At 39.2% G+C, this 12,109-nt stretch overlaps 1 protein-coding gene across 3 annotated transcripts in view; it reads right to left on the bottom strand.

Moving 5' to 3' along the window:
* The window catches only part of LOC128765381 (SH3 and PX domain-containing protein 2A-like), a 53,488-nt gene that overhangs the window by 19,497 nt on the left and 21,882 nt on the right, over positions 1-12,109 (bottom strand). For all 3 annotated transcript variants that reach the window (XM_053876089.1, XM_053876090.1, XM_053876091.1), the window contains one exon: positions 6,154-6,282. In XM_053876089.1, the coding sequence (XP_053732064.1) occupies positions 6,154-6,282 (129 nt within the window). The remainder of the gene's footprint in view (positions 1-6,153; positions 6,283-12,109) is intronic.

The raw sequence follows: 12,109 nt of genomic DNA, 5'->3' as shown, positions 1-12,109 counted from the left end.
CCAACGTTTATGAAATCCATTCTACAGTTTACAGTGAACTTGTGGAGCAGCTGGGAAGAGATGGACCTCAGACTCATACTGAATCAGATCAGTCCCATCCCAACCCCCGCCATCAAATATTTTCTTTGTGATCCACATCTCGATAACCAAGAAATTCATTCAAATGTTTCCCCAGCCGCTGTGTCTACCCCGACCATAGACAGCACTTTGTCAAACAGGTATAAAAAAAAGTAAAGGTTTAAGTCATGGTGCGCCGATGCCCAAGGTTCTGTTCTAAAACTGAAATTTCATTTCACTTGGTAAGTTGACCATCTCAAAGTCAAGAAATGTAACAACACACCAATGCATCCACATGCAACACAGAAGGCAGTTTTCACATCAACATTGGAAGCAAAAGTCGAGAGGAGAGAGAATGTCTTCATTATTTTACAAAGTCTTCACTGTTGCGCTACTCATTGTGTCCTGTAAAAAAACGGTTTGCCAATTCCAGTTCCAAATTTTGGGTCTCCACTACAGCAGCTGAGAGCCAAACTCCAAGGCCTGGTTTAACATAGAAGAAACAACAAAATACTGTATGCCTTCCTTGAAAGATAATAAACTAAGACATTGCAAGAGTCACTTTATGGAAGTTCTACTCTTAAAAAAGGTAATAGAAGGTCCACGGAGGATCAGCGTTAACCATGACCGACAATTTACAAGGACAAACAGCACTCAGTGCTACAAAAGTGTGAGTTTATGTTTCGCACCGCAGACAGTATTATTTAAGAGAGGCTGCAGCCTCAGACGTAAACCTCATGAAACCCAGCTTTGGAAGAACCAACAAACATGCCTTACAAGACTGGAGTGGATAAGTAAAGCACAGAGTCCACAGCAAGAGCTGCCTTTTTTTGTAAAAACCCTGAAATGAAGAAGAATGCATTGGCTCAGCAGTCCTGCGGATATACGACACCACTGTTGAGTGGGTCAGGAGAAAACCCCATTCATTTCCAGCTTCTGTATTTATTAACAGTAGATCCAGTATCAACACACCGGGGGGGGAGTGCGTTAGCGCACTTCCAGTTTTTAGAAAACACTGGGTTTCAATTACCTGGGTGGCTCTGGCGCGAGGGGGGTGGTGTTAAAACGACACAGAAAGACTTTCAAGATGGAATGTTGACCTAAGGAACTACCATCAGCGCCTCTGAAAGGATCGTCTTATGGTCTACTATAGCCCGCAGTTTGTGCTCCCACTGATTTGGAGACACAGTCCCTGTTGAGTTTATGAAAGCACACACTTTTTTTTCAATGAAAAAAGGGCACCTTTCAGTTTCATGAGGTGATTTACCATCTATTCTTCAGACACTGGAGATGCCGATAATTCTTCCTACCGTGGGCTTACAAAAGAGCAGAGGATCATGGATTACTGTGAGAGGATAATGTGTCTTCCATCTGTGTCTTCTACCTCTCTACTGGAAAAAAAAGACATTTGACACTTGGCAAGGCTTCTGGATCATGACATTAGTGGTCCACGGACAAGAGTTATGGGGTTTTTCATCCTTAATACAAGAACCCTCGATTGTGCTGAAGCTGCAAATACCACAATTTCAAACAGAGTTATGAGGTTAAAGGGGTCTGAATGAACTTTTGGCTTTAGAAGAGTAACTGAGGAATACACTGCTGAAGGAGCGCTGTGTGTGTTTGGGGTGTCTAGTTATTGCTAACTTCGACCACACGATTCTTATATACAGAAATAATCTAGTTTGGAGTTCACAGATGAGGAAGGCTTCAAATGTTTGCTTCAGGGAATCAAACAAAGTGACCCTTTAACAGATTATGCAATCATGACACTGCACAAACAACATATTGGTCACATTAATTTGAAGAGCATCCAAAAGTCTTTTTGAATTTGATCAGCCTTTATTAAAGATTCAGTCCACAGGATTGGATACACATATTTCAAAATCCTAAAAGTAGTGATGGGCTGATGAGTCTTCATGAAACAGTGTCCTCATTTTCAGCGCCCACTCTGCTTTATAGTCTTAAGCATTGACTTGGCACTTGGAAAGAGAGCGCCACCTACTGAGAAAGTTTTTTCAGACGCCCAAAAGCCCACTCACAGAGCAGATACAGCGTTCTCAATAGTTACAATGGCTTCTCAATAAAATACCTATATTATAGGTGATACTTAAATATATAAGAAAACAAATATTTGCTACATGCTCACCGCTGCAGTTACTGGCTCACTGAAACACCTGAACACTGCACTTAGTTAGAAAATAACATATAGTAGCTCAAAATTTTAATTTATCTTCTGACATCATTTTTGAGGTGTAACTCCATCATGAAGTAGAAAAACTTGGAGGAGTGTGATTAATTTAAGGTTAATAATCGTGATTAATCGCATTGTAATATTACATTGTTTTAATAGGTTTCCAAAACTATAAATGTTGAATAACAGCTTAATACTGAAAATGTAGCTTGTAAAATGGGACAATTTTATAGCAACAATAAATGAAAATAAACAAGTGACGTATATATAATTATATGAATCCAATATAATAATAGAAGGGTCATTCACTGGGCTTTCAATGCAGTAAGAGTTGTTTTCAGTCTTGCATAAGTGTGCTATCCATTATTGAAATGCAACGGATGAAAAGTCGATTTTAAAAGCATGGCATCAAGACATTACTTGAACACACTGTTAAGGTTCTTTCTCGACTCCACCCTGGTTAAATGATGTGGGTGGAAAAGTGCAATGTAAGACACACTGTACATGGTCGATGCCAGGGGGTTTCATCGGCTCAACGTTAGCATGTAATTCATAATGGCCAGACTTGGACCGGAGACATGCCGAGCACTGACAGGTCCAAGGGGAGAGATTGACTCTGCCAGACGGGACACAGACGGCATCAGTCCTCCAACCCTTCAAGCACCAGTGACATTAAATTAAGGGGCAAAGATCAAACCTTTAAGCGGAGATAAGATGCTTGATAGCTTTTGTCTGAAACCTCTTCGGCTCGTCGTAAAGGAGGCATCCTGCAGGATCCATTAAGCCATTACACTGAACCAACCAACCTCTGAACCACTAGCTCTGGCAGGAAATCACTTTTTCCATTTTCTCCAGCACTCTCCTTGTTCTGCTTGGAGCAATACTCTCTTGTCAAACTCTCATTAAACAGACAAATTCAAAACATCCAATGACAATTACAACCAGTCAAGAATAGGATTCATCTTACCAATATTTTGGACACAATTGCGGCTAGTGAATATCATTCGCTTTATATACATAATTTATATACATAATAGAGAGTAACAGCACAATTTGTAACTTAAGGGTTCAAAACCAACCATAGTATAAGAACCTGAGAAAGGCATTGACATAAATTATGTCTTCAAGTCATTTCCGTGGAAAAACAGAGCTGGCTTGAGTCAGCAAGCTGGAAAAACGGAAAGTTCAACTTGCTTATAGGTCTGACCTAGATTCCGTGGCCTGCATATACATATTATCTAATCCAAGGTAAGGGGAAACCTACCAAACTCAGTCTGTGGGGGTAAAAACTTCAGCAGCTGGACCTGTCTTCGACTAAATAAAAGTCATCCACACTGAAAAAATACGCTATTTTCCACTCAGTACAACCATCCAGGGTTTATAACCTAAACTAACTATTTATCCCTAAAGCCACTTGAACAGCAGAAATTGAATCCTTCTGACTAAACCCACAACCAGACAACAAGAATAAGTCATTTTGTTTAAAAGTTACACTGGCAGCCGTGATTCCCCCAAGAAACAACTATCCAATACCAACTACTTTGGCAGTGGGTTCTGGTCTATTTTTAAAAGCGTGACAGTCCAACATAACCATCCTTCATTACAGAGGCTTCACTTCCATTGACATTCTGTTGAAATGGATTCAAAGTATCAGAAAAATATCACACACAAATGTATTGTGTCAACAGGGAAGAGATAAGGTACAGATTTTATGGTCATGGCATTTCAAACATAGCATTTTTCTTAATGGAATCATAAAAGAAAGTGCACCTTTTATGACTTCAGTTCTCATTAAATTGGTGATTAATATCAGTAATGGATCTTTTAATGGAAGCCACTGTTTAAAAAGCAGCATAAAAACAAACAGAAAACAGCACCTTCTTCTACCGATTGCATATGTTTATGTTTATGATCATTATTATTGTTATATGAATAGAGAGTTGCGGAGCAGTCAAGAGTTTCAAATCAAAACAATTGCACTGTGCCGAAAAAGTCAAGTTGTCAATTGTTTGACGCATATTTACTTCCATTTTTAGTATAATTTATTCTAACCTGGCAGCAACACTAATGGCTACAGTAAGGAAGGCACTTCATGCTAGCAAAATATATATATATATTTTTTTAATTAATTATTTTTTATTACTTTCATTATTAATTTGTTGTACCAGAAGAAGGTCCCACATTTATCTGATGGCAAAATATTAATGAACTTTATTGTATTTTATTCATTGATTTAATTGTTGACTGAAAAGCTGCTTTCTTGCACTATACTTGTTAATGAAACGTATACAGAAATCATATGTATTGAGTGCAGATATGAACTAATATTCAACTCTTTTTCAATTATTAATTAAATTGTAGACAAAGAGGCGACCTTTAAGTCGCACACTAGCAGTCAGAGGAGAGAAACCTTGGAGGTAACCAGACTTATTTTACTGGAGACTGAAAACCAGCAGTCATTCTCTTGGGATGTACATACTCCATGGATCATCAACACCGAGCTATTATGCTAAGAAAGTAAAGGGGCCTCTACTTAAAAGCACAAGACTAGGAGTATGGAATCGGGGTTCCAACAAGAGAAGAAAAAAGAAAAAGCACTGGTATATAAAAGGACTTCAAGGTTTTGGGATATCCGTCTCGCTGTGGCTCCCCATCGGGTTGAAATCCTACTGGAGCACGAGTGAAAACAAATACATGGACCTGAAGGTGGGACACGTGACACTTCAAAGTAGTCCTGCCCTGTAGACCTTCTTCCTTAAGGCTAGAATGGCATGGCGCTTTCACACACACACACCGGTCATGAAACTCAAGTCAACCTGCCTCCCTGGTCAACATTTCCTCTTCTAGCACTTGAGAACACATGAGTCCCATTAATGTTTTACTGTCTCAGCACACCATTAAAGCAGAACGTCAAACCCAATTACACGCCTTAACCCTTATGGTCGTTCACATTTTTTAATATGGTAAAATACTGAATAGAACCTGCCACCTGAGGATGTGGTTAAACAAAACAAATTTTGACCTTAGCTTCTGGGTAAACGCCACTGATAACTTATTGATAATGGATATAATAGTACAGGGCGTTTCGACGGTGATCAGTAAGGTCATGGTCCTTACCAGTAAACAGATGGAGAGCTGAAGTTGTAAAGGAAGGGTTCCTTGGAGTGTCACTCAAAAAGCAGGGAATTTATAACTTGCCAGCAAGGTCTCGCATTCATTCTGTTTATTAAAGCCAGCACATTTATGCCAACTCCACATTCCAGGTTGCACTGCAACAGTTGTAGCTCTCGCAACAGTGGACTCATGAGAGCTTCAGAAGGAAACATTGTCAGCTTCACAAAACTGGATAAATGATTCATGATTCATGCAGTGTTTTGTAGCTACAGCGTTGTGATACAGACTCGCATTGTCAATGCATGAGCGCGCACCATGATATTATCAAGTTTTGCCACAAATCTGATAAGCAGTTATGCGAAAAAGGTGGTAGAGACATGCACACTAGACTGGATGTTTTCAAGCAGGTTCCCATCACTCAATTGGAGACTGCAGCTCACTGTAAGCAGGTAAGATACTTAGCCTAAAACATGACGACAGTGCTATCCAGTAAATTTTCCTAGAAGGTGAACAGCTGACTAACTCAGCAGATGGCATTTGCGGATCCAGCAAACTTGCTGGCTTTCCGTTGATGTGAGGTGGAATAATTAATACGAGTCTGGAAGACATTCCTCCAGCTAGAGGCAACATTCTGGCCGTTGGCCTAAACCAACACTGGGAAAAACAGGGGTGACTGCAGGCCAAACTCAGCCTCCAGATGGGGCTCAAAGGAAGCGCGGACAAAGAAGGTGAGATAAGGGGATGGCATCATCAGAATAGTCAGTAATGGTGCTTTTGTTTTGAAGACTCACCGCTCTCGCTCTTCTCGATGACGTCGACCACCTCGCCCGCTTGCAGGCTGATCTCGGCTGGCTCCTGTTTCTCATAATTTGCCACCACCACGTATTGCTCCAGAAGCATTGGGTCCGAGGAGTCCAATCCTGGGGTTGAAGGGAAGAAACACGCCGTCAGCCAGCTGCCAGCCATAGGTCCTCGGGAGCGGCTGCCGGGCGCTCGCTGTGCCATAGGCCAATGTTTTTGCAGAGCTCAGCCAATCACAATGTTCACGGTGTTCAGTGCATCTTCCCAAGAGCCTGGCCATAGAGATGCATCTCCCTCCAGCCCGGCACCGAGGGCGAGAGAGATGCTAGACAAAGATCCTTGCTCAACAGCAAACTTCCATTCTGTCTCACAGAGCCGACCTCATCCTCACGGGCTGGTAAAATCGAGCAAAGACAGGCACAGACGCTTCAAAAAGAGCAGTAGAAGTGACAGAAAAGTGAGCTAAGGACAGTAGAGTGGGAGAAAGAAATGGTTTCCTTTGGAAAATAAACCATCTGCTAAAAAGCCTCCTTCTCCTCAGCTGGGGCTGGAGGAAGAGTAGGGGGTTGTGTACACCAATCATAAGTCGGCACCAGAGGTCTTAAATAGAACCAGATGAAGGGGCTGGAGTTGTGCTCAGAGGCATGGCCCTGCGTCGACATGAAACACTAGAGCTCTGACTCCAGTGTGCAGCTCAGCGAATAGAAAGCCTTTCACACAGTTAACCGTTCACGTTCCAGCAGTGACTTAGTTTGTCACAGTTTGACTTTGCTTTCACCAACAGGTTTGTATTCACACAGGAAGACGCTTGATATGAAGTGTAAACACACAAACGCTAGACAATACTGTTTATTTAACTGTTTTAAAGTTCAGATTGTTCTGGAAACCTTTACGATCAAACTGAATCTATTTAAGTGTTGCTATGAAGAAACACAACGTGACTGAGTTGAGTGGACAATCATTAAACTTTGATGAGGCGCATTCTTTGACTTATTAATCATAAATTCTTCTCTTCTCCTCATCATAATTTCATCCTTATTAAGTTCAGGACATCATAAATAAACCTTCAGATGTTCCATCCATGTTGTTTGGCAAGAGTTTTCATGAAGCCTTATCAAGATAAATTCTAAAATTCAGAGCAGTTGTGGAATAAATTGAAGCCTGATCTGGACTCCAGACGTCAGCAGCAGCTTTCACTACAGCTCACTGCTGCTAACAGATGGTTGCATGTAAACACGGACCTTTGACTGAAGAAGCTGATCCAAATGCGAGTGTGGATACTGCTGAGATGTTGAATAGGTTATTTAACATTTTGCTTGTGCATTTAATACGGCTGAGGAATATCATAATGAAAATTATAAAAGGTGGATGGTCATTTAACTACATAAAAACATAACTCAATAATACCTAGAATGATAAAATGATAAAAACAGAGCACTTTCCTATTGTCGACATGAGGTCCTAAGATCCACCTACCATTAGACAAAACAAAAATCAGAATTGCTACCTGAGCAGCTTTTCACAGCACATGGCAGTGGATTATATTTGTGGGAAATATGTGGGCTGGTATTATAATGCTTCAACATTTTGAAGAATTGTATTTTTAATATACATATAACATTTTTTAAGACACATATTTGAGACCACGAAACTGATACCACTTTATGGCAGTTTTTGAAGGGCAATTTTGTAAATATTGTGTTTGTTCTGCCAGTGAAACTTGTGACAGTCACACATGTAGAAGAAAAAGATAATGAGGAATGTGGTTCAAATAATGATATACATTGAAAAATAAAAATCTCAAAGTAATTTTATGTGTATTGGTCAGGACTCCAAATTCTACTCCTTTTGGGAAAAAATGGTATCAGTGCAGCCCTAAAAATATATCCCCAATATTAATTTATTCTTCTGTTTAGAATGATCAGAAAATTGATTTAAGTTAATAAAATTCATATATTCCTAATAACATGTATTCCATACATGATCTGGTATTTAATACTTTATTTAGAATATTTATGCATACATTTCATAAATACATTCACAAGTATAACATCACAACATGACAAACTGATTTCCTTTGTATCTTTAATTTTTGTTTTTTTTCCCCCCCCATTCTATCACAATAAGACCTTTAAATTATCATAATTATATTACCTTAGTTGTCAACTCCAACATTAAAGAAATGCATTTCCTTAAAACTATTCTACTCTTATTTTCTACTAAAGGAGTAAACTTCACTTTTTCAAAATTGTAATGACACTGTTATAATGTGGCACATAAACTTGACTAAACTGAGTTAAGACTTAAGAGTTAAAAACACTACTGTGTAAAATATTATGGCTCCTGCAACAGTCTTCCTGATTGGAGATTCACTGTTCTCTCAATGGATTTAAAATGGCAAAAATATTACAAATCACAGAGGTGAACTCACAGCCAAAACGTCTGAGACTGGATTATCGCAGTCAGACTGTGTTTTAAATCAAAATCCCTACGTTTATTTGAGCAAATATTGCTTGGATTTATTTGATATTTGTACTCATAATGGATGGACTTGATCAATAAAGAGTTACTTTACTAAGCAAATGATAAAAACATTTTAAGTTAAGTGAAAACAGGAGCAGTAGCAGGACAGAAATTTTTTGACCATGAGTCCATGAAAGCTTTTTATCTCTCTGGTCAGGATGGGGTTGTAGTTCGTTTTATGTTACGGTAAAAAAAAAGTGTTGAGTATAAAAGGAACTTTAAAACGGTGGCTCAATGATGAGAAGATTTTAGGAGGAGCACTCAAGCCACAAGAGAATAGACACCACTGTATTCAAACACAGTCAAGACGCAGCTGGACAAGACCTTGTCAGTGACACTGATGCAATCAGATTTTTCTTTGTGAAAAAGGAGTAAGTTTTAAAGGCCAAAAACATAAGTGATGTGTTCTCTCTGACTGCCAATCTGGCATCAAGCAGCAGCAATTCTGGCCAACTGCAACCAGATATGAAACAATATGGAGAAACAAAACAGCTTTCTATAAAGGCTAATCGTTTTAAAACCCAACAGACCTGTAAAGAATTTATTGCTGAAAACGTTCTTTGTGTTATTTTTGACAATCTCTGTCAGAGATTTGGTGAATAATCAACTCTCCCGGAGCTTGTTAGCTTCACCTCCTGAGACCCGAGCTTTTGTCAGAGGTGTATTTTTTTAATTCTCCACATTGTCTAGGAGAAGAAGACAGACGTGGGAAAACGTGTGGCTCGGGGGCCAATGGCTGTGTATGATCATCCCTCATGAGGTAAGAGTGAAAAGTGTAAAAAAGTGGAGTGATACTTGAACTGTCTAGCAGTAAATCATTTCTGACATACGTGTTTATTATCATGACATTATTTATCATAGTCTTTTGTGTTCACAGCTAAAGCTATTCAAGTAGCCCTAATAGAAAGAGTTTTCTCATTGTCTATTTAGCTTCTTGATTTATTTTTTCAATTTCTTCAATCTTGCCATTAATAATGTCTGTTGAAAATGGTAGCATAAAAACGGATGTTCCCATAAGCATGATACTCAAGCTTCTAGCTTAAGCATGCACTATGACTTCTTTTCGTTGGTTGCTAGAACATCATCACACCATCCACAGGCCTGGCATGTGTATTACACCGTTTTACATCAACCTGGACCAAAGCAACGCTTACTCCATTCATCATAACCCGTAGTAGAGTAGTTCTCCATGTACACAGATACTGTATATCAACATGCTGATTAATATGCATAATTATTTAACTGCATATGACATCATAAAGAAGTAGTTATTTCAATAACACAATAGACTCACTGTATTCCAAGCATATTTCCTTACTATACATTTTATGTGACCAATAATAATAATAAAAATACTTATCAACCTCGCAGTTAAAAAAGCACGGCATAAATGTAAAATAATAATAATAAAAGTTTAGCTCTCATCTCAGATAATTGAGTCTCTTCTCCAGCTAGCTGTATGCGTTGTGCGTCATCAGGACCAATCGACCTTTCAAGATGAAGCAGGAGCTTTAACAGAATTAAATGCAACTCCAGTACGGTCGATGAGTTTCAACATAACGTCAAATCAGCCATGACAGAAGAGTTCAATTCTAAGTTCATACGTAAAACTTTATGAGGCAGCGATGAGTCACTACATAGCATGGCTGCACAGTGTGTGAGGATTTACAGTACAGTATTTGTGTGAAGTTATATGGTTGACATAGAAGTAAACAGAGTAGAGATGTAACACATTATGAGAGCAGTGAAGAAAAGCATTTAGTCCCTGGCTTCCAGTACTTATTAGACACTTTGTGTTTATGTCTCTCTGCAGTTGGATTTATACATGTGCTTCCTTCTCCCTCCCTCATATTCCCAAGTGTCCCGACTGAATCCAACGCCCCCCTTCACCACACCCCGTCCTCTCCCAGCCTTCGTCGGTTCCATCCAACGATGATGACAGTTGAGAACTTTGCAATGATTCATCACAAGAGGAGGAAACAGAGGGTCAAATATGTATGCTTATGTGGGGGATTTGTTAATGACAGATTTATTAAAGTGGACAGGGGGTGTTTTTTCTCGCTTGAAAGTTCACTGGATGGAGTTTTGGTGCCATAATTTGAAGCACTGGCTCTGAATTGGGTTAAGCTTTGGCAAGAATCGAGCATTTCTTTGGCTCATGGACAGCAGATGTGCAGCTGGAACTGCCCTGGAAGATACTGGTGCAGAATGTAGTACAGATGTATTCATGTCAGTGAATCAGTATGTGGGCCTGGGGGAGGCCAAGAAGACCACAAACAAATGCTATACGTCTGCTCATATCTTGTCACAATCTTAAAGTTGGACACATTATTTATCTAATGAGGAAATCTGGTTTTCTTAAAGTATTTAACTGATTAGACTGCAGCGATTTTGAGACAGATGGGGCGGAGGGAATAAACAACATAAAAATGTCCTTCCATTTACTGAATAAGACAATAAAAAGGACGCAGGCAGATTAATTTCACTGTCAATCATTGCCTACGTCATTGGCTACATTGTTTTGACCATCGTCCTGTCATTATTTTTTCTTTTTAAATGTGCAAAATGCACAACCCTGTACATTTCAGCAAGTGATATGAATTTTTGGATTTGGATTTTAAATATATCGTTTTTTAAGCGTACACAGGAATGCAGCACAAAAACACATGGAAAGTGGATCCAACAGATGGTTGTGACTTCCTAGTTTCAATGTTTGAACGGCAAAACAACAGCACATTTGAAGCATAAACGAGTGAGTATGCATGTGACCATAATAGGATGTACCCAGTCTTTAGCTGGGTCTCGCACCACCCACCTCCCCCGAAAAAAAAACAAAACAAAATCAATAACAGTGTGCAGAATTCAGAAAGCCTGCTATTTAGAAGGCTGTGGAGGTCACTTGTCAAACACAAGTCAATCTGACCTACCAAGTTATTTTACATGGCCCGATAGAACCCGATAACTACATTAAGTAAATCAATACATTTAAAGTACATCAACACTGAACTTCTAAAAAACAGAACTGGAGAGTGGGAATCCAGATGCACGTAGTCAAAGGTGACCACAAAGAAGAAAACAAAAAAAGTGCAAGTAATAAACATTAGACCAGGGACATAAATAATAGGGAATAAATAATAATTATTCAAAAATAATTAAGCAATGCAAATAATGCAGATTAGTCACACATGAAGCTTCTTAGACAAGGAATACTTGTCAGTGCTGCAGGTAGACCAATATACAGGGGTTGGACAAAATCATGGAAGCACCTTAAAGCTTTTTTAGCTTTAAGGTGCTTCCATTGTTTTGTCCAACCCCTGTACATTGTACAATGTGATGTCATCACCAAAACACCCATAGTGAGAGAGCCTCAATGAGTTTGCCTTGATGGAATGGTAAATTTCAGTTTCAAAAACATCAGAATAG

The sequence above is a fragment of the Synchiropus splendidus genome, chromosome 9 (genome assembly GCF_027744825.2).
Source record: "Synchiropus splendidus isolate RoL2022-P1 chromosome 9, RoL_Sspl_1.0, whole genome shotgun sequence".
Lineage (NCBI taxonomy): Eukaryota > Metazoa > Chordata > Actinopteri > Syngnathiformes > Callionymidae > Synchiropus > Synchiropus splendidus.
Note: the sequence above shows the minus strand (reverse complement) of the source record. Positions and strands in the feature narration are given on the sequence as shown.